This window comes from Phyllostomus hastatus, unplaced genomic scaffold, assembly GCF_019186645.2.
Source record: "Phyllostomus hastatus isolate PE091 unplaced genomic scaffold, TTU_PhHast_1.1 phas_contig_58, whole genome shotgun sequence".
In the NCBI taxonomy this organism is placed as follows: Eukaryota; Metazoa; Chordata; class Mammalia; order Chiroptera; family Phyllostomidae; genus Phyllostomus; species Phyllostomus hastatus.
Genome location: NW_025333916.1, coordinates 55,281,972 through 55,305,611, shown reverse-complemented (window position 1 = coordinate 55,305,611; position 23,640 = coordinate 55,281,972). Strand labels below are relative to the sequence as shown.

At 44.4% G+C, this 23,640-nt stretch overlaps 1 protein-coding gene across 1 annotated transcript in view; it reads right to left on the bottom strand.

The window, feature by feature from the left end:
* Window positions 1–23,640, bottom strand: part of SPEF2 (sperm flagellar 2) — a 138,573-nt gene that overhangs the window by 76,405 nt on the left and 38,528 nt on the right. Inside the window, exons 10-15 of the mRNA XM_045847804.1 lie at window positions 11,586–11,805; window positions 9,379–9,527; window positions 7,837–7,912; window positions 6,408–6,466; window positions 4,651–4,754; window positions 1,944–2,200 (exon numbers count right to left, since the gene is read on the bottom strand). Coding sequence (XP_045703760.1) covers window positions 1,944–2,200; window positions 4,651–4,754; window positions 6,408–6,466; window positions 7,837–7,912; window positions 9,379–9,527; window positions 11,586–11,805 — 865 coding nt within the window. The remainder of the gene's footprint in view (window positions 1–1,943; window positions 2,201–4,650; window positions 4,755–6,407; window positions 6,467–7,836; window positions 7,913–9,378; window positions 9,528–11,585; window positions 11,806–23,640) is intronic.

Sequence of the window (23,640 nt, the reverse complement as noted above, 5' to 3'; positions counted from 1 at the left end):
AGCCAAACAAGTGTGAGCTATCAGTTCAATGACTTCATGCTAGTTTTCACGGTTTGGACAGCCCCGATTGAGCTATTGATTCAGTTCAGTTCAGACCTAGAAACATACAATATTAGAAATATAAAATAAAAAGGAAAAACATCACATTATGCTTTTATACTGGTTTCTAAGAGTAGAAACAAATATTATTTACATACATATAAACACAAATTCGACAAAGGAGAAAGGTTCCCTGGAGTAGAGGAGAAAGGGCCTTTTTAAGCCTAGTTATAAGTTCAAGGGTCTACAATTAAGAAATGAAATGATTTAGATGCCAACATCAGCTTTGCCAAATGAACCAGAATTATCTGTTATATAATTTTGACAGGGAACTGAAAGAACTCACACTGGATTGAGTCAGATTTCTTGAAAAGTTTTGCCAATTGGTTTCCTTCTGGTTTTTTTGAAACACACAGCAATGTTCTCCCTATGGAGCCACCAGAGGGTAGGCCAGCCTTCTGGGGGCCTTGTAGGGTCATAACCAGCTTTCGGGGGTCCTCTCACCCACAGATGTCTGCGTGCGCTTTATAACCTACTTTCAAGTCAGGTTCCCCTTGAGTTCAGAGCCCTGTTCTGCCAGCAGATGGCCGTGGATCGGCAGTGTTCTTAGCTAGCCCTCCACTGTCCCCCAAACAGGAAAGGGGAGTTGGCTGGACCAGCAGAAGCCTCGCTAGTGACAGTGGGACTCCTCCTCCTTTGTGCGGTGTGATGAACAGCATCCCTTTTGCGATGTGATGAACAGCATCCAGTTTATACTGCAAGGCTCAACAGCTGAATGAATATCTAATAGTTCTGTCTTTTTATTGAAGTAAACAATGACAGCAAGATCTCCAAATTGAGCAGGCTCGAAACGAGGGTGAGCGTGACCCTTTTCTCCACACCCTTGTCGACACTTGTCATTTGTGGACCTATCCTGACAGGCGTGAGGAGATACCTCATTGTTTTAATGTGCATTTCTCTGATGATCAGTGACGTTGAGCATCTGGTCGTATTTCTATTCATTATCTGCATGTCATCTTTGGAGAAGTGTCTCTTTAGATCATCTGCTCGTTTTTAAATTGGACTGTTCTTTTGTTCGTTTGTTTGTTTTGGTGTTGAGTACTATGAGTTCTTTATAAATTTTGGATGTTAACCCCCCCTTATCAGATGTGTCACTGGTGGATATGTTCTCCTATTTAGTAGGTTGGGAGCACCTTTTGTTATTCAGAACAAGACTCTTTCACCATTATCTGAGCTTGTGGTAATGGGGTGACTCTTGGAGGTTGGGGTCTGGTTGCCAGAGTCATCAACCACGTTGTGATCAGAGGTCTGGAATTCTCAGCCCACCGTTGGTCTCTAGGGAGCAGAAAACTGAGCTAAGGATGATGCCCAGTGATTTCATCAACCGTGCCTCCATCTTGGAACTTCCCTAAAAACTCTGAAGAGGGGGCCCGAAGAGCCTCTGGGCTGGAGAACGCACCCACAGGCTGGGAGGATGGTGCGCCCCACGCCCCACAGGGCCCCCCCAGACCTTGCCCTGCGTGCCCTTCACCTGGCTGTTCCTCTGCATCTTCTATAATACCCACTATCATAAACCGGAAACAGCAAAGAAAGTGTTTCCCTGAGTCCTGTGGGCCACAGCAGCAACTTATCAAAGCCGAGGAGGGGGCGTGGAAGCCCCAAGTTTGCAGTCAAGTTGGAGAGAAGTGACGGGAACACGGGGATCCACTACATGAGACCTGCATCTGTGACTGGGGGCCGTTTCGTGGGACCGAGTCTGCACCAACTCCAGACAGGTTGCGCCAGAAAAAGAATTAAATTTCAGGATACCCAGTATTTTAAAGAAATTCAAATTGTAAGCAAGATCATCAAAAAATGAAATGAAATGAAATGAAATGAAATAAAAAAAGAGGCGTCCAGCTTACCCATGACCTCATTCATGCGATCCAGCGAGGCGTTGTCGGAAATATCCAGCAACAGGACGAAGTCCAGCGCGGTAGGGGGAAGGGGCACTTCTTTGGTGGCTGTCGGGCCCACGGCCAGTGCTTGCTTTTGGGCTTTCGTCCTCTCCAGCTCCACGAGGGTGCGGTTGCAGCCGGTGAGAGCTTCGTCCAGGAGCCTTGCCTGGTTCAGCGTCATGGGAAAACCATCGAGGATCCAGCCGTGGTCCGCCGGTATCTGGCTGAATTGAAGGTGGACAAACCGTGAGTATTTCGGTAGACACGACTACTTTGAAAGTAATAGTACAATTAATCTTGCCTTTCTCTTTCCTTCAATTCCATAATAATCTCCTCCTGTACGAATTTTATTTCTTTATAGTTAAAGTTGGGTTAACTGATCATTCACTTGCTTGCAGTTCTTCTGTGGGTGCCTGCTGCCCCCAGGCAGGAGGTATCTAAAACCAGCCGGACACAACTTACTTACCTAGGACATCTTCTTCCCATAACCTGGAGCCCTGCACTGCAAACAAATTGCTCTCCTCACTGTTACGTGAGTATGAATTAGGATGAATCGCATTTTCTAGCTTGTGTTCACAGGCCCTTTCTCCTTTGAACCCATTCCTTCACCGCGTGGCATACACGGAGTGGCATGACGCACCACAGGGGGGTGGTGAGGATGAACTGAAATGCTACATTGTAAGATCCCGGCACAGAGGTTCGCACGTGGCGGACGCTCACAGCGCCGACCTGGGAACCTCTCCCTCCCCTTCCTCCCCCAGCCAGCGTGGAGTCACTCCGTCAGGGGAGGGAGCCCCCACCGCCTGCCTGATCTGAACTCCTCTGGCTCCCGTTCACTTCACCACACAACTGGTAGGTATTCTACCGCAACCCAGAAAAATTCCGGTGGGCCTTCGTTATCTCAATGACATTGTAAGTTGGGCAAGGCCCCTCCCTCAGCGCGGCATCATCCTCTACAGAGAGCGGGTGCTCTAAGAATCATTTTAGCTCTTTAAATTGGAAAACAACGTGCAAAGGGCATAAACGTCGACTTTTTTGCTTCTAAACCTCTAATTTATGCAAAATCGAGATTTTGGTGTTTGGATTGAAAGTCATGGTCTTGTTTCTTTCTCTGTTAGAACTACGGAGAGCAGGAAAGGCTGCGTTTTTGCTGTTATAACCTGTGCGGAGCGCGGGGAAGCACTCTGCCTGAGGGGTCGGGGACTCTGCCGGCCTAAGACGAAGTTCCTCGAGCTCCTCCCCAGGCCTCGGTGGCCTCCGCTCCACCCGCAGGCTCAGCAGCCACTTCGGAGGGAAGAGGAGGCCAAGGCCACACCTGCTCCGCTGCAGTAGGAGCATACCAGGCGACGTGGAGTGAGCAGACCTGGGCCTGGGCGCTGTCTACACTGCGACCAGACCCGTGGCTGGGTTGCCTCGCTGCACTGCGGCGTGTCTCCCTTTCCTCCTTGCAAGGGGATGGGTTTGGATTAGATGAAAGGATTTCAAAGGGACCACAGCCTTGGGCAGGTGCCTCAGGGGCAATGGGACGGTGCGGGGAGGGTGATGAAGTTCTGAAGGTGGTTCGGTGGTTCCGACACGCTAGTTCCCCTGATGCCAAAGCTAAGATCTTCATTGTCACCCCCCCCCCCCGCCCACACAGTTTGTTTCAATAAGCAGTCGCACAGGTAAAACACTTTTGTGTCACTTCTGAGAATGAGATCCCTTCCAGCTCTGAGAGGAGCACCCCTGTTACCCAATTTCCTGGGCCTGGCATTCAAGAAGAAAATGTTCCAAGACACATCGCAATGGAGAGGCAACTTAAGCCTTTGATGAGGTCTCAGGAAAACACTAAAGTCGGGAGGGGCTCCACTCGGATGCAGGGGAAACCTTCCAAAAACCTCCTTCCCTGCCTCCCTCGGACTCACTGCTTCCCACACAGCACAGCTTCCCCAGTTCTAACTCCTCTCCCGCCCAAGCTCTCCGAGCTCTGCTCGGTAGCCTTCTTGATTCTTTTTTCCCACCCTGCTAAGCCTCGTCTCTTCCTTTTATATATATCAGCAGAGCCTCTACGGCTTCTTTTAATGTGCCCTTTTCCTGCGTTACTAAGGAGGGCTGAGGAGAATCCTCTGTCCTTAGAATGGAGGAAGATTACAGAATCACAGCCTATTCTGACTTTATTCATTTCCTACCTATTACATGTCACCTCTGAGCTCAGCTCATAATCATCTCTTGCCTGTGCGACTCTACTTTCTAGCTGCTCCACCCCCCCACCCCCCCACCCCCCCCCCCCCCCCCACCATCCCGGCCCAACCTTTGGACCCCGGGTTCACCCCCAGCCCCGCCTTCTGAAACTCAGAATGAGGAAGCGCATTGGCCTGGGAACCTGCAGCTCAGGTCTCTCGCCTCCACCACATGGCCCTCGGCTTTTCTAAGTAGAATCTGGTTTCTCCTTGCATTTCCCACATGGAATAGCAACTGACACGACTTCGCATCTGGGTGAACAGAGTTGTGGTTGGTAAAGGGGGAAGTGAAATACAGGCATGCAAATCACGAAATATATCTCGATCTTGCTGTATGTTTTCTTATGCAGATAAGCAGTGTTCGTTAGACATCAAAAATAAAAATAGTTCTATATTATTTTTATACATCTCTGTATGATAGAGACTATATTAAATAGATAAACAATAATACATACTTAATAGCATTTACCAGGATGTTAACTAGCAACAGGTCAGAAACGCTTTTTCCTTTCTTCAGCATCTTTTCTGATTTCGAACCAAGCTGAGCACGCACGGTGAGCTGTGAAAATAAACAGTGGGTGGCAAGGTAAAACTAGTTTAAAAGTTAGATTCCAAATACTTGGAGAAAAAAAACATTAAATGATCATATTCTCTGATGAAGACACCGATCATTTTGATAATTTTGGAGACTTGCAAGGAATTTTAGAAAAATGTGTATGCGGATTTTGAGGTTCACCCTCTGTGACTTCCTCCCTTTCAAGATCTTCCTCTTCAATTTTCGGCATCCCAAACCTCATCCTCAAATACTTCCAATCAAGAAGAATGAGGCTTTCTGGTTGGTTCTAGTTACTCCCACCACGCAGATGGGGCGTGCCTCTGGGGTAACCGGCAGAAACACAGCCCTTGCCCTGCAATGCTCTCTTCGTTCAAGCTCACTGTCCATGTATTTTCTGTCTCTTTTTAGCTGCTTGCTTATTTGCTGCTTTACTTACTTGCCTCCCACTTTTGGCCTCAAATAATAAGCTTTTTTCTTTTGCCCAGCCTTAGAATGTTCTCTAAGAATGTTACCTTAGATTGGGTTGGCCAAACAAAGCTACTCTCCATCAACAGCAGCTTTCTTAGTGCCTGTTCTTAACTCAGCCACCAGAGTGAGCATTTCATGTAGAAGGACATCGCGTCCCTGCTCCAAACCTTGCAAAGACTCCTCCTTTTGCTCCATGTGCCCTAAGCATTGCCTGCACGGCCCCGGCTGCCCGGAGTCTTGTCCCGCCCAGTGCAGCTCTCTCTGCTCACCCCTCCCTCCTCTCCCACCTGGACGCCAGCACCTTTCTGCCTCACGGTTGTCATCCGGCTGTTCTCATGGCCTGAAATGCTTCCCCAGCTCTGGCTGGCTGACCCCCTCAATCTGTTCTCAGCCTGCAGAAACTTCACTTTCTTGGGGAGGCCGACCCCATGTGAGATAGCGGCCCGCCCTTGCCACTCGGCCTGCGTCCCTGATCCCCCAGCCCACTCCACTCCTTACTCTTCTCTCCTGGCATCGCCACCATGTGATGGCATGATCCTATAAATGGCCATTCATTCATTCGTGTATTCGTGCCTATATTATCTGCTTTCCTCTAGGAAAATGCAAACTCCATAAGGCCCGAGAACTCTGTCTTTTTTGTTCAGTGATAGATCCCAAATCACTACAAACAGTGTATGAAACAAAATATGCCCTTTGAATTGAACTGAATATGGAATTTTGGGGACTTGCCACTCAATAAATTTAAATATAAAAATATACTTAGTCTTACTGGTCATTTGTATTTCAAATAGATATGTGAAATATTCTGTAGAGTCACCAGTAAGGCTAAGGATTACTTCTGGGAAAATTCTGTAAAAGTAAAGAGAGTCTGAAGGGAAATAAAAGTCATAAATGAACTGGTAAAGAACAACGCATAAATAAAAATTTGGCATTATCTAAAATTAAAAAAAATGTCTTCACTTTCTTAGTTGGCAAAACTGAATATCAATGTCCACTGCTTCAGATATAAAGAATATTAATAATGTAAAGAATAGCAAGTATTCAGCTAATGTTTTAGCATCATATTTACTTCAAACCAAAGAGGAACACATTGGTGTTTCATGCCACTTGAAGATACATCAAAAACCAAGGAATCACGCATGCCACGTTTCAATATACTAGTACCCGAAATCAGATTACAATACTTACTTTAGAGAAACTGTCACTTGATTTGACTTCAGCTTTTGGTGTTTTACGGGTATCAATACCTGGCGACAGGAACAGAGAGTGGTGAGAACAGACTCCAGCATCTGACTGCCCAGGGTTTGGGGTGGGTGGGTCGTTGGGCCAGGCTCTGCCTGACACCCGCAGACGAAGGAAGTAATGGAGTCCCCACAGCATGTCTGTCCCCCACCCTCACTCCAGCTCGAAGGTCCCGGCCACCGTGTGGCTTGGTGTTTCCCGCGGCCCTTCCCTCCGGTGTGGCCTGCCCAGGACAGTATCTCTAGAAATACTTCAACACTGTTGGGTTTTTGGTTTGTTTGTTTGTTTGTTTTTTCAGAAAACAAGCCAAGTTTCTCAAGAAATGTTAACAGTTTAACTCTTCACATTTTATTTTCCTGGATTATCTAGTTATAAGTAACCAACAAAGTCTACAAGTAGAAAGAAAACTCTAGAAGTCAGAGGAGGTTTAGGTTAAATTCAAAGGATAAATACGAAGTTTTCAAAATCCGTTGGTAATTACTGTACTTTGTAATAAAATAGGTTGTACAGCCTTAGATTAAAAATCAGTGAAGATATCTGGAAGAAACAAATAAGCTAAAATAAGGGGAAGATGAGCTCCTCTTGTAAGATGGACAGCCTGACTGCTCCGGGGGAGCGGCACGCCCCTGGGGACTCCACACCCTGCCCACTGGCGAAGGCCAGAGCTGCGAGGGTGAGGCGCGTCTGAACTTCACTCTAGAGCCTGAGGAAACTATTGCGTAGGGCAAGGCCTTCACTAGCACAAATAGAACGTATTTTTAGGACTTAAAAGGGTTTCCTATCAATGGTTCCCCAAAGGCCTGAAGGCCTGAAGGGCAGATCTCTAGGGAGGTGATTGCTTATTAGGTCTGGGGAGCTTGCTTCTCTTTGTCTTGCCCGAGGCTAGGAATAAACTGGGGGTCACCTAAGGAACCACCGTTCAGGTGAGCTGCAGAGACCAGACCCTGCAAGGCTCCCTCAACGCCGTGGACGGAGCAGTAGCACTCGGAGAGCGCCCCAACAGCACCCCTCCCCCAGACCTGGGCCGGGGAGGGGAAGCAATGAGGCCCCGCCTCCCTGCAAAGCCAGGGAGGAGGAGGAGGATGGCACATCCAGGTGGTTTTTGTAACCGCACAACTGAGTGGCTACAGCACTTGAAAGAGTGGGAAAAGCCGCCTTATCACTTCTGTCTCTTATCCCCACTTGTGGACAAAGGTTAGGGATGTCTGCATTCCTCTCGCTCTGTCTGGCAAAGGCCCACGCACACGACTGTGTGACACTCTCTCGTCTCTCCTTTCTTCTCCCGAATGCGCGTTTGTGCTCACAAACACGCACTTCCTGTCCGTCCGTCCCTCTGACGTCAACGCTGGATGATCTGTTTCGATATTTTACTTACTAAGTGTAGGTTTATCCTCTCTGTCTGGTATTGTCTCATATGAACCTGAATCAGCTGAAAGGTTACTTTGTGGATCCTTTGGGGAGAAAACACACACACATGAACAGATTTTTAATATTGGTATATTTTAATGCCATTCTTAATTGTATTTCTATAAGCAAGGTTTGAAAAATTGTTCTATTTTATTTAAAATATACATGATATTCAGAGAAGCTGACTAATTTCTAGGAGGACATGAAGTTCAATGGTAACAGTACTTATGGAAACACAGTAATCTGTGGTGGAATGTCTTTCAGTTGGCCATCAGTCACCCTGTAAAACACAGCCACTGCGGTTCTGAAAATACAGCGGAAGCTGAGAAAGAGCGAGAGTTTCTGGAAACCCTCTTAAGGAGATCAGCCCTGAGGGGCGGGCAGGGCCAGCCGTAAGGGCAATCAAGACAGACGTGTGCACTCTCTGGCTCCCTAAAGGTTAGATTATGGGAAGTAGAACCACATGCAAGACAGAGCAGCCCACGATGAAGAAAACTTCCAGTTACTTTCAGAGTTCGTGGTCAAGTGATGCTCATTTTGCAGCTCATGCAAAGGATCTGAGTTAGATTCTTTGTGAATTTATTCCATTTTGGAGACAGCATAAGGTGGGGGAAAGAGCACTGGACTTAGAACCGGGGATCCCAATCACAGCCTAGACATTCACGAGCCTTCGGACCACAGTGAAAACAAGCTTAGGGCTGCTATGGTCTCCCTGATAAAATGAGGGTACGGGGCCACGTTGTGCTTCTCAAAGTGGGGCCACATCCTCTGTTTCCTTCATGCAGTAATGCAGCCAGTTCCAATACTGATAGGAATGTGATGCTGGTGGACCACCCGGCGGCCTCCCTCCCACCCACCGACACCTCCCCAAATTGAGATCTATACGTTTAGATCAGAAGTCTGTCAGTGATGCCCCAAGGACTATAGTTCGGAAGTTGACGGTTTTATTATGGTCCCCAGGCATATGAGACTCCACAAGACACCACTGTGAGCTCAGGGACTAAGCTGGGTGTTGCCCTGCACCCCTACCCTGCTCAGCTCTGGCACTGGCCTCGGGCTCCCACTAAACAAAGGGCTGTTGGCCACTGAGGGGCTGGCAGTAGTAGCATTTCTCTCCGGGAGCTGGCGACTTGGAAAACTCTCCCACCATCCTCATACCCTACTCCCCTCCTACCTCTGACATTCAGCCCCTCCGCCTCCTCACCTTCAGTGGCTCTTCCTTGAGGAGAAAGTCTCCAGCTGAAGGTGACTGGGCACAAAGCCAACCCCCCACCCTGGACGGCCCACTCAGGGAAGCTGGTGGTGGTGGAGGGGGCAAATTTCTTTCTTGTTATGTAAGGACCCCATACTACCCTTCGTTTTGCCTTCTGACCCACAAAACCTAAAACATTTGCTCTTGAAACCTTTACAGAAAAGTCTGTCAATCTCTAGTCTAGAAGATCTCTTGGGTTCTACCTAGCTTCACATCTCATGTGGCAGGTGCGTGGACAGTAGCTAAAATCACACTTGCCTGGCTGTCATTGTCATGCAGATTGGGTCCAGCGCTTCCTTTGGCTTCACTCTGAGTGGGTACGGCCTCCTGGGCTGTTTCTTGGTCATGGAAGGCTCTGATAGCTTCTTGCAGAAGAGTGTCGATAGAAAGTACCCGAATAGGAAAGTCTATAGTAAAAAAGGCAGTTTAGGAAATTGACCGCACTATCCTAGGCTGGCTCCCCCACCTCACACTGTCTTTAGGGCCCCTGAGAACTGTCTTCTGGATCAAGCTGCTGCTGCTTCTTCCCCTTCTTCTTCTTCCCCTTCTTCCCCTTCCCCTTCTCCTTCTTCTTCTTCTTCTTCTTATTGTGTTAGAATTCACAGAACATAAAATTAACCATTTTAACCGTTCTAAGAGACACGCCTCACTGCTATTTATGTTATTCACAAGGTCATTCAACCATCACTGCTATCTTGTTCTAAAAAATTTTCATCCTCCTAAAAGGAGACCCATTAAAGCAATCACTTTCTATCTCCCCATCTCTGTCCCTGGAAAGAACTAATTTGTTTTCTGTTTCTATGGGTTTGCCTATTGGGGATACTTCATATCAGTGGAATCATACAATATGTGGCCTTGTGTGTCCGACTTTTTTCCCTTAGTAACATGTTTTCAAGGTTCATTCTTGTTGTAGCACGTACCAGTATTTCACTCCTTCTTGTGGATAAATAATATTCCATTGCATGGATATGCTGTATTTTGTCATCCATTCACCAGGTGATGGGCATTTAGATTATTTCCAACTTCTGGCTATTATTAATAGTGCTGCTATGAATATCCCTATACGAGGCTGTTGTTACTTCTCTTTTGAACACTCGTTTATTATATCCTTTTGGGTATATACCCAGTAGTGGAATTGCTGGGCTCATATGGCAATTCTTTGTTTAACTCCCTGAGAAAACGCCAAACTGCTTTCCACAATGGGTCTACCATTGTACATTCCCACAAGTAATGTATTCCCATATCTCTACATCCTTACTAACATTTGTCATTTTCCTTTTCTAAAAAAAATTATAACTCTTACAGTAAATGTGTGATGGTATCTCATTGGGGTTTTGTCAAATGGCTTTTTAAGGAGGTCTTTTTTTAAAAAAAACTTTTATTTATTTGTTTATTTTTAAAGATTTTATTTATTTATTTTTAGAGAGGGAAGGAAGGGAGATAGAGAGAGAGAGAGAGCAAGAGCGAGAGAGAGAGAGAGAGACATCAATGTGCGGTTGCTGGGGGTTATGGCCTGCAACCCAGGCATGTACCCTGGCTGGGAATCGAACCTGCGACACTTTGGTTTGCAGCCCGCGCTCAATCCACTGAGCTACGCCAGCCAGAAGGAGGTCTTTTTAACACCTCAGTAATGACCTACGGCCCTTCTCTGCCTTGGGATGGTACCAGATGGACTGGCCTCAGTGCCAGTCTTGAGCTTTGCAGTGAAAGCCAGTAAAGATGTTGGATTTATGAATAGAAACTAACCAAACAGATGCAAACTTATGATTCTGCTTCTAACTGAAAAAAAAAAAGCAAGCTTCTACAGAACAAGCCAAAGGCTCATTAAAAAAAAGAGAACTCAACACACATTAAGAATAAAAAAACCTTACATTTTAAGTGTATTTCTCTTGTTATTTGTGACAAATTATTAATATCTTACTTCATTTATTAGTAAAGTAAGTAAAATCTATGGGGAAGAGTTTATAAGTTGTTACTTCTATTTACACTATATATACATCATCATTACAGAGCATCTCCCTAAAACCAGGTTTGCCTGGGACGGTCACAGGTTATGACTCTACATTCTTAAGTGTTTCCCTTGGTCAACAAAATATTTGATCATTCTAGTATAAAATTCTTTTTTTTCTTTTCTTTTTTTAGATTTTATTTATTTATTTTTAGAGAGGGAAGGGAGAGAGAGAGAGAGAGAGAGAGAGAGAGAGACATCAATGTGCAGTTGCTGGGGGTCATGGCCTGCAACCCAGGCATGTACCCTGACTGGGAATCGAACCTGCAACACTTTGGTTTGCAGCCCACGCTCAATCCACTGAGCTATGCCAGCCAGGCTAGTATAAAATTCTTGATGACAGATATTCCTATTATATCAGCAGGTCTTCACGTATATTTTCCACAGACAGAGCCATTTGCAGCTATAGTCAATGCTAGTAGAACCTAACAAATACAAACATACAAAGAAATTATACCTTTTTGTAGAAACTTTAGAACGGTAGTTTTTCCACTAAATGTTTTCCCCAGTATGCACCCCTTAATAGCAAATGAAGGTAATTCAGGTTCTGTTGATTCTACTTGAGGGGGCAGAGATTTCTCGACGAGTCTGTGAATCACATGGCCCAATATGCAGTTGTTGGAGGGCGGTAAGCGATCGACCATGTCTTCTGGTAACGCCCACTCTCCGACCATGTTCTACACAAATCACGATGAAACAAACAAAACAGAAATATTCTTAGAAGTGGAATTTAGGCATGTAAGAAATTTGAATGTTGAAAGTAAATTCAAATTATAACAAACAAAAGCTAATCAGTACTTTAGATAATTAAATTACATAGGTGAGTAATAACATGAATAATATTTTCATATTAGAGAACAGAAAAATGAGCTCACCACACAGAAGTAAAAAAAGAAAATCCACCCAACTCTAAAATCCTTAAAAATTTATAAAAGTAGGCATACTGAGTTAACCAAGGCAAATTGTAGTCTGGATGAGCATTAATGATACTTAAATTGATACTATTATCAGTAAGCAGATAAAAGAAGATAATAGTTTATCTGCTATCTTATGCAAGTACTAAACTTGCATATTTGTTCTAAAGACAGAAAGATAAAAGAAAACTTTCATGCCCAAAATGGTGTCTGTGTTTAACTTCCAGTTTTTTGTGTTGTTTTTTTTTTAGGTTTCTTGTTGAAATGACCAATTAGAGGGAAAGGAAAAAGGAAAACTACAGACCACGTTCTCTGAGCTCTGTGTAATAAAACTAGAAATTGATATTTGAAAGATATGAAAAAGAGACTTAAAAACTAAAAGCATTCTTTTTTACTTATTCTTGATGTAAAGAAGTTAAAAAAGAACATGAAAGCAATAGACTTATTAAAGATACAGGATGGGATCAAAATCTACTTAGAGGAAAATTCATAGCTCCTTGACATGAAATGTCTTGACTTCAAATTTAAAAAGAGGGGAAATGAGTAAACTAAGCATTAAAATAGGAAAAAAATAACTTTAAAAGAAATAAAAGAAATAAGGAGGAAGGGACTCCATAAAAAATGGAAATGTATAAATTAGAGAGCAAACTACTGAGATACCTTTTATTGATATATTTCTAGAAATTATCTGTACTAATCCTGGTGATGAAATTGCTACTAGTTCTGAACAAAGGTGAAGAATGGCAAATATCAATTTTGTAACATAATCGAAAGATAGTGACAGATTTTAAGGAGACTTAAACGTTTTTAAGAAAATATTGTATACAACTTTAATAAGCTTGAATTTATTACTGTGTGGTAAAAAACATACTTTAGGAAAGTACAAATGATTAAAATTAATTTAAGTGAAATATTTGAAAAGATGAAAACTGAAAGAAATGGAAAAGTTGTCAAAAAACTGTATCTGTAGGAACCTTGAATTCAGTTTGCAGAAAAAAATTTCATTCCTTAATTACACAGAAATCTAAAGGTTGTTTTGTCTTCTGGAAAATGTAAGAAAACAGATAGCTTTCTAGTTTACCTGGCAAAACTAACATAACCCCGTTATCAAAAGGGTATCAAAAATAATTGACAAAAATAGCATCCAAAAAGAAAATTACAAGCCAACCTCACTAGGGAATGTTTTTCAAGAATCATGCCTACAATATTAACAAAATCAGCGTTATATTAAGAGACAATAAAGACATGAATTGGCATTTACTACACACCATGTCTCATATACTGTCGTTCTCATGAATTATCTGACATGGTTCTCACACAACTCTTACAAAAGTATTGCTACCTCTCCAATACTGTAGAAGGAACGCCCAAGTAGTATAGAAGCTGACTGTCTTGCCTGTGTTCACAACAAATAGTAACGCAGGTTCCAGAGCACGTGCTCACAACCTCTATACAACCACCTTGGAGCGGACTCACCGTGACCCAATCAGAGTTCTTTCATGAACACAGGGAAGAATGCACAGCAGATAACCTATTACTATACCACCTGACTAGGCTAAATTAAAAAAATATGATCAGTTTGACCAAGAAGCATTTACCTTATACACAAATCACTGATTGAAAAAGTAGGTAACGTGGCATTTTTCTGGTCACATGAAGAGCTTCAAAAATTACTTTCAAATGCATATAAAACAAATTTATTAACATGATTAAGTGGCAATTTCATTATATAGACATTCCATCCACAACTGATCAGAAACAAAGAGTAGAAATATGTCATTTCTGCTATATTTTGAGATTATTTGGAATTAGTACATACAACCTATTTATCAAACTATTCAAACTTAAAAAAAACTGTCATATTGTTTCAGTGGTGCAGAAAATTATGGATTCCGAGACATATCAGCTTATCCTAGTTTATTAAAATCATGTGGGTCTTCCCCAAACCTTACTAAAGGTGATCGGGTCTATCAGCACTTCCTCTACTGTATCACTTGCCTCCAATCAACTCAACTTAGGCTTCTTCTTCCGGGTCGTTGGGCTAGCAGGGGCAACACCCACGTGGGGAGTAGATGGAAACCCCCAACAATACACGTTCCCGTGAAAACCAAAGAGGAAGCAAAAACGAGGGCAGAGCACCTTATGTTTCTTTAAGAAACATCAGTCAACTTCTGCTGCGCTGAACCGCCTGCGCAGCCTGACGTCAGATCTTTCTGAGGGGGGTGATATATGTCTTTGTACTGACGTCAAAACACATTTATATTTATATTAGCATATATTCTATACGACACAGCACATATGAATATGTATATATAAATATAAGTTGTTATATATGATATGCCATTTATAAATAAATATATGCCTATGCTATTGCATTTTCTTTTGTCAGTATCCTTTTCCTATCCATTCAGCACCTGACAAAAAATGCTCGGAAAATAAACTGTCCAAGTGGGTAAATAGATGGCTTATCTGGCTGGGGGCCAGAATTTCTAATATGACCACATAAGAGAAAAGGAAATGCTTTTAAAGCAAAAACCAATAGAAGATAACAAAAAGTATTTAAAACATGTTTTACTTTCAAATTGGCAGAATTTATTAGTATATAAATATAACTATATTTCTCACTTCTATTCAAACTATCCTTTTTTTGTAAAATTTTGTTTTAGTTTAATGCCTTCGGTTTTTAAAAATATATTGTGCATAGTAATTATATGGATTGTTCAGAATTAACTAAATACTGGAAAGAGTTGCATAATTTTTGGCCTCATTATGATTGATTACTTGCTTCTGCTTTCATTCATTGGAATCATTTATACCTCTAATTAGATAAGTGATAATTGTTGTATGTAATGTGACCAATCAGAAACTAACCAAATAAAACAACAGAAACCAGACAGATTATGTTATTTTAAACTAAAACAAGCTGTAAGGGCAAGGCCAAGTTTATGTGGAAAGTTTCCAATGTCTAATGATTTTGTGCCCTGCAGTGACCTAGCCCATCTTAGAGGAACGAGTCTGGCACTTAATCAGATGACCGTGTTCTGCTACCTCTGTGCATCCCAATCCAGTCAATTCCCTCATCTTTGCAAGATAATAGGAACTATCTCTTGGGGTTGTTGTAAAGGCCAAGTGAAATGCTGTCTGTGTAGCCAATGTGACTGCTGACTTCAAATGCTTAATTAAGACGTTCTCAGAGAGTGCCACACAGAGGTGACAGGGGTCACACAGGCCTGACAGCATCCACCATCCTGCCCAGTGGGAGAAGCACATTCAGCTTGCACCCTCATCAGAAAGGCATGTCTCCTCGCAAAGGGGGCAGAGTAAGCCCTCTTCCCCCACCGCATTGTTGCAGAATGTGGCCAAAGACAATGGGAGAGAACGTTGACCATGAACAGAACTGAATGCTTAGGTTAGGAAAAGAACCAGGCCTGACCTGTGGAAACAAGCAGATCACGGGTTTGAAGGATACGGTTTTCAGAGTCACCTTAAAAATTCAGCTGGTGATCAAGAATAAAGGGTAAGTCAAGGTAAACATCTCAGGTGGGAACAAGAACATGGTGAGTGAAAAGGAGGTCAGAAGAACTGGAAAAAGAGGTAAATTCAGACCAGAATAAAAATTACTAGTTTAACTACAATGAGTTAAAAAGATTTTCTAGTTCATTAGTAAAGAAGAACCAGAATTTTTTTTACCAGATCCCTATTTTACATAATTATATAATAAAATTATATTAGAGAAAATCATATAAAATACATAATTCTTACTCCTTCAGTTACTGTTATATACACATCTGACTGTTAGTTTCAGGGCTCTGACGCCTGGAGTGGGCAATACCAAGTAAGTGTTGCCTGGTATAAATTATTAGTTTAGTCAAACACTATTTGTGTGTGTGTGTGTGTGTGTGTGTGTGTAGATAACCTCCTTGGTACTAGCATGAATTAATGCCAACTGACATGCCTATATAATGAATAAATAAGACCTCTTTATTTTTATTGTGCCTGTATTTTTGAGAAGGTGCAAGCGCAAGACTCAAGATCTACCAACACCTCTTGTCTACCTACAACAAAGATCTGAAGTCACAACGGAATCAACAGCCTCTGCCATTGGTGAAAAGTCACAACTTCTTTACTAGTACTGTGTTTATTAATTGACCTTCAGTGACCTTTCCAGAAACTGAATTCTGAATTCCTGGGACCATGGTACCCCCAGTTCTTCCTGTTTTCCCCGATGACAGGGACCTAGCACTCTGCTTTCCAGCCTGGATCCCGTACGCACACACAGTTCTCTGTGTGATGTTGGAGGTCCCTCAAGGCTACCTAGACTTCTGATTCTGCTTACTGCCAGCCTGTCACGTCCTTTTTTGCTGTGACCTGCTAAGTTATTGCCCTTGGTCCCCTTGTTATTAACCGTGGCTAATCACCGTGAGCATCACACACAGCGCCTACTGGAGCACCACGTGTCTGACTGTGCACCATCATGGGCACACCTGAGACCTTCCAGGTGATCACCCCGTTAGATTCCCTCCCAGGCTCCAGCGTTGGCCCAGGGGTCGGGTGAGGATGCCCGTGGAGCTGCATGGCTTTCCCTACATGTTTGGTTTGCTGCTCTGAACACGATTACCCTGGGAACAAAGCCCATGGGCCTCATCCTCATTTCCACCCCTTCTAAAAATCCAAGCTGGGAACAGAGCTTGTTCAACTATCCTTTTAAAGAGAGGGGAGACATTGTTCACTTGGATGAATATATATAACAGAATCTGGGCCTTGGAAAGCATTCAATGATCCACAATATGTAAGTTCCACTACCACAATATTCAACAAGCAAAGGTTGGGTTATGCCATTGATATTTAGTAGTGACGTTTCAATGTGGCTATTGTAGAGTGGTGGAACTAGCCTGAAAGTGCACACAATCGTGTTTATCTTCATTGATGGTTAGAGTTCACCAGCATCTACGTGGCCCGAAGTGCCCCCGACAGTCCAAGTCTGGAAGACTCCAAGTGCATTCAGAAACACAGAGCAACAGCTCTTTCTCTGGGAGAGAACTCCCTAGAAGTTACAGCACTTACTCTGTTTTTGAAACCTGCCAGTGTCCTTGAAATGCCATCTGTTTACCTATAGATAATAAATCCCAACAATGGACAGATTATCTTGAAATAATGGCCAAAAACTTAGGGTGGAAGCTTCAATAAACTGACCTCAAGAGACACCACGTGTAGCAAGTCCACAGAATGAAGCTACATTCCCTTTGGACTGCAGTGGCCGGAGCACCGTCCCTCCACCCTGCCGAGGCATTCAAGCTGCACCCACTCTGCATCCACTATGGCCACTGCGCAGGACACGAGGAAGGGAAGGCACTCTCTGACACCTGAACTACAACTAAGGCTGTGGTTGCAGCCTCAGGGGCAGTTGCAGCCGCTACCAGTCCTCAAATTCCCGGGGATATTCTGTTTATGTTCATCGCCAGAGACCTCTCCTGAGCTGCAGATGGCTTCCTTCCAGGTCAGCCGCTTCACCAGGTTTCTCCATTTGTTATTGTCCTCAACACCCGTAAGCACTTCTTGACCTGCCCTGCCTCTCTTGAAACATAATTACCACTTGTACTGCATTTTCTAAGACGGTGGCTCTCCAACATTTTTGACCAGGGCCCTCTGTAAGAACTACATTGTGCACTATTACCGGTATTTGTGTACAAGTGTATGTAAAACAGACAACAGAAGCTTTATGAAATTCCTCTCCTTCCTGCTGCTGAGGTGCGTTATTTTCTACAGTGTAGCACTGCATCAGATTTATGATGTTGTTTCCATTTTTAAAAAATAAATAATGGTGGTGACACACAGATTAGTTTCATAATCTAGCCTCAATCCACTGTTTGAAAAACAAAAAGTAAAAGATGTTTTATAGGACAAGATGCCAGGAACCTTCGTTCTGATTTCATGTCTCTGAGCACCGTCTTGGATCCCCCTCTTGAGGTCTGCGCACAGGGAGAAGAAAGCCTTGTGCTACCAGTGACTCTGCCCAGACAGTCCCCAAGAATGGCCTTCTCAAAGTATATTTTTAAAACAGTGACATATTTCTAGCTGCAATGTCTCGTAATTGGTAATAATTTAAAGATCCAGTTTACTCACATTTTTAGGTCCTATTTGTATGACTGTCTTTAGATCTTAGTTATGGGTTGCATGTTTTATAGTGTCTTAGAAAAATATTTTTTTGCACAATTACTATTGTTAAATTTTTTCATAATGTAGATCACTAAAAACTCATCAAATAATGTTAAGTATGATTATTCAAAATAAAATAAAACTTCAAGGCTATTAAAAATAGAGCAACTGATAATTAATTTGTATACAAAGTAAAAGTTTTAGTAAATGGGACTTGAGGTAGTTTGTTACTCAAGCCCAAACACCTTGGGCAAAAAATAATGTCTTAACAAGGCACAACCTATGAGCCCATTTATAATATTCTAATCCAGCAGTTTTCAACCTTTTTCATCTTATGGCACATGCAAAGTAATTACTGAAAGTCTGTAGCACACCAAAAAATATATTTTTTGCTGATCTAACAAAAAAATAGGTATATAATTTTGATTTATTTGCACTGGCTGACTATTGCTGTGTTGGTTGCGGTCATTTTTTTGTTTGACAATCTAAGGGAAAGAGGGCGGTGCCCCTGACTAAACAGTCAGGTGTTGCGTGTTTTAAAAATTCTTGCGGCGCACTGGTTAAAACTCACTGTTCTAACTCATTCGATGGCTGTGCATTTCCCTTCAAGTGTTTCAGTGATGCCCAAGACTGATATCTTCAGCGGTTCCTAAAAGAATGCTGATGACACCGGTGGTGCTCAGACACCCGAGACACACTTCCTGAGCCCAGGCTGGTCTACACGCTTGAAACTAAATGTAGTCATGAAAAAACACAAAGATAGCGTATAAAAGTAAGCTCACACTTCACAGGGTGAGGTCAGTTTGGAGCTCATACCTTTAAAGCAGCTAATGTCCACTCACACTCAACAGCTCAGCGGGAACTCACCCCTTCCAGGGCGGCCCCGTGACCCCCGTGACCCTGTGCTTGTCCACACGCAGCCTCCTGCTCCGGAATGGTCTCTCCCTTGTTCCCACTCGGCAGTGAACACCACGAGGGAAGGATCTCTCTCTACCTTAATCAGCTTTACATCGCCAATACCTAAAACAGCGCTGGCATATAATCGGCGCTCCACATGTATTGATTATGTTACTGAATCAATCAATAGTATAGGCTCAATACATGTGAGCTGAATAATAAGTGAATACACGGATATTAAGTTTTAGCAATTTTGATTAAGTACAAAGATCACTTAGATCCTCAAATAAGACAGATGGACAAAACCCAACCCCAACTTTAGGGACCAGATCAGAAATGTCACCACTACAGACGGAAGTTAGCAAGAAGCCATGCACCATGGGTGACATTAGCTGCTCCCGGAAGCATGTCCAGAAGTGACGGCCTGTCGTGTGCTTTTGAGTAAGCTTCTCCATTCAACCCGGGCCTCCTTTTGGTGGCAGCACAGGTCATCTTAGTTAAAAGGTGATGCATTATAAACAACTGATGCATGTGGACTTTGTGAGAAACGCTGCCAGAGAGCTAACAGTGGCCTGGAGTGGGTAGGAGCAGCCCGTCTGAAGGGGTCCATAAGAGACGCTCTGTGGAAAGCTGTCTGTGGCTTGATGAATTTCACACTCCTAACTGGATGTTTGCCTTGGGTCTCCTAAACCAGGCTGACACAACCATGAGCCACATGACCTGAAGATAATAAAAATAAGGGGCAAATGTTCCAGTTTAGTTTATGGCCATTGCCCGGGGCCTCCTCATTTTGCTTCCAAACCTTTCATCTGAGCCCCGTTCTGTTCCAGTTCTGCCTAGCTTCCAACCTGCCAGCCCCATTTTCATGTTCTAGTCTGGTTCTCACCAGTCTCGGCTTTGATCCTTGGCCTATCCAAAGGACTTGGCTCGAGCCCTCCTCTGCCTCTCCCCGTTTCTGGCTACTTCAGGTAAACTGTCTTGACTATCTTGGTTCCAGTTCCAAGAATTCAGCCTCTGGCATTCAATCCTGGCTGACCTTCCATCTGTGGATATGTCCTGCCTCCTGTCAGGGGTAATCAGATGTTATAGAAGCGCACTTGTTACTATGGCAACACGGAAAGTCCAGGGACTATATTCCAACTGTTTTGCTAGGGAGTTTGGCACTCAGAAAAAAGCCGTGCTCCACAGTGAAGTACTAAGGTAAAACTTCGTAGCTTTGACAGCCTCTGTTCTTTTCCTTTCCTCCCGAGGCTGCTTCTCCTCCAACCACCCAGGAACCCTAAGGGAATCTGGAGGAACTGCCTAAATGTGTAATTCAGACTTTAAAATTCCTGAGAGCTACCCATGATTCTCAGGGGAAGCAGAAAGGGTGGCCGGATACCTTGGCTGATGGGGTGTTCAGTTCCTGTAGCTGCCAGCCCTACATGGTTTCTTGACCACAGTACGGGACCTGTGTGTTGGCCAGGTTGTAATGGGAAGCACAGACACGGCCCTGTACTGCCCTTAGCAAGGGGGAAGAGAGGGGAAGTCGGTTAACTGATGGGTAACCGAATGACGCCTTCTCCTTCAGGAGCTGTTGTGGAACGGGCTCTGCAAAGGGGCCCAGTTTAAAGGTCTCAGAACAACCTGAAAAGACGAACTGGCCAGGCTCAGTGAGCTCAGCAGCCTTTCAAGCCACCTGTCCTCCAGTCCTGTCACAGTGTGGTTAGCTACCTGGCCACACCTTCCTGCCAGCCTGGCCTTTAGATTCCAGAGGCACCAAGGGCACGAGGACGCACACCTCTCGCTGGCATTGGCAGGGCAGGTGCACCTCTGCCCCGGCCTGGTTCCACGAGCCTCTGTGCCAGCGTGCTCAGTCTGGGCCACCTGTCACTGCCAGGAAGTACAAACAATGACCGTAGTAACAAGGAAAAGCAGAGGTTACTCTACTGCACTGGGGATGCTGAGCTGGAGACGGTTCTGGCTTGAAGCAGAACTGTGAGTAGCCAATGCCTGTGTATCAGTTGATTCCCAGCTTACTTCTGGCTCATTAGGAAATCTGAAGACCTGGTCCTAACCCTGATAACGGCTTTCACTCGGAATCTGAGCCCTGCTGCCCCGGGAGTGCCCTTCCGCAGCCTGCCCTGATCTAACCTTATGGAAACAGACATGCTTACATTCTAGCCCGTCCTGAAGGAAGACCCAGATGATAGACTTCACCTACCTTGTGTGTATTTTGGGGGGAAATTCAAATGGGCCATGACCAGACCCAGCATGTGATGAAGATCACTGACCGAGTCTGGAGGCCTGCATCTGAGAGCACCTGGCGCCTCGCCGTGCAACCCAGGGACCCTGGCCTGTAACAAGTCCCTACGTTTGGAAAGCTCAGCACTTGGGAGAAGTGGCAGGACTCTTTTCCCAAAACCTTGAGCTGCGGATTGCTTATATACTGGGAAGACAGAATAACTGGGCTGAAACTTTATCTTGCAGGTTTGATTACCAGGAGCAAGTGAAACTAAGCCACTTGGAGAGATGCTCTGACTTGAACACTTACACTTTTCTGTGCTGCTGAAATTCAGGGACAAATCAGACGCAAACCATGGGCAGGGGCTTCTGCTCAGCGCTGTGATTCCAGACATACTCGAAGTAGCTCACTAAGGAGGTCAGCAGAGGAGGGCTTATTCACCCCAAAATGGCAGGTTCCTATACCTGGCCCCATTCTCAGCCCTGGAAGCCACTGTGGCCCTGCCAGGGCACGGAACGTGACATTTTGAGCATAACAGCAGCTGCGCATCTAGTCCAATGCTTCTTACAGTGCAGTTGCCTGCATCTAAAACAAATGAACTCTCTCAGGCTACTGCATTTCTCCTGACCCCCAAATGCCTGAGGGCAGCACCCCACTGGACATGATATTAGATCTCTCCCTGTGAAAGGGTCACCAAGCAGTTCTGGAGGTGGCAGCCTTTCTTATAAAAACAGGAAACTTCATTCCTCAGTTTTTCAAACTCTGCTCCATTCATCAGGGGGGTGGCAGTCTCCCTCAAGATCACTTCTATACCGATTTCTATGGTATTGTTGCTCAAAAAAGCTTTCCAGAAACTTCTACATTTGAAGCCACCTATCTGCTGCCCTTGCTTAGCCAGGAACACTCAGAGAGACAGGCTTGGTTGGAATTTCTTGGATGTCACTAACTATGGAGACACGATGAGTTGGTCTCCCTGTCTTGTCATTGCAAAATTCACACAAAATATTTCCGCACAGAGTATCCTCTTTCATAGTAGCAACTGCTACTCTATTTTCTTGGTTTCACTGCTAAAGTCAGTATCCTAAAGAGGTACAAACCACCCCCAAAAAGCTTATAGGCAGCACTGACCAATGCATCAAAGATGACTCCAGGTCCTGTGTACTGAAGTGTGTCGCTGACAGGCCCTGGGAACTGGACCAGAGCAGTGGGGTGGGAGGGTCTTCCAGGTGGCAGAGTTGGTTGTTCTCAGTCCAACACATCTGCCCCACACCAAGGTGCAAAGACTGTCTTGGATCCGTGCAAGTTCCTTGAGATTTCTTGGGTCCCATAACCCAAGATCCCCATTCTAGTCCCTCTGTTCCATAGACACAAGGCCTCGCCAAACTCCAGCCCTCGGAAATCCTCGGCCAGTGACAGGTGGGAGATAGCCTTGTATCTTGGCAACCACAGGCCTAGAGCAACCATAGGTCCCTTTGAAAAGCAATGTGTTAATATTCTGCTCTGTACATTGGTATCACGATGTTTGATCACCATGAATCAGTATTCTGGGGCATAATGGTAACCCTCCGAGACACAGCCTACCACACTGTGAGGCCTGCCCTGGAAGAGCCAGCCAGCCCGCATCACCATTACAGGAGGAATCCAGGGAGCTGGAGGCAAAGCTCTAAGCAAGTGGGAGAAATCCCAGCCATTAGGTGCAGCATATAAACACTAAACTAGAACCACAGTGGGAAAATTCCTGTCAGTACCGAACTTCCTTCCCAGCTCCTGTTTTAAAGGCTGATCACGATTCTCGTCACCTACCTTGGTGCCTCTGGGGTCTCGGTGCACAAGGGTGAGAATGTGTGGCCTCAGGTTCAACGGCAAACAGACTTTTTAAAGTCCAAGATCTGACAGCTCATCTCAACCCCCGTCATGTAAGCGACTGCTTACTCCTGCATATCTCAAAATGGAAGATATAAACACATCTCCATAGTCCAAAAATAAGGCATTTTGAGCTAAGACTTATTTCTCAAGAGGGAACAAAACAGACAATGAAACAGACATTTCATTTGGATGTAAGGGCTCTTACACTTGCCTAGTAAGCTAGCACGCCCATCAGGCACTTTGTAAGTGTCCCGAGGAAACACGTATGTTAGAGACGGAACTGTGTCCCTTCACAATTCGCATGTTGGGGCCCTAAAGCCCCCTGTGATGGCACTTGGAGGTGGGGCCTTCGCAAGGTAATTAGGTCATAAGGTTTTCAGCATGGAGGTCCCCATGATAGAAGTGCAGGCCTTTTCAGAAGGCGAGAGATCAGAGTTCTCCCTGGCTGCTCTGTG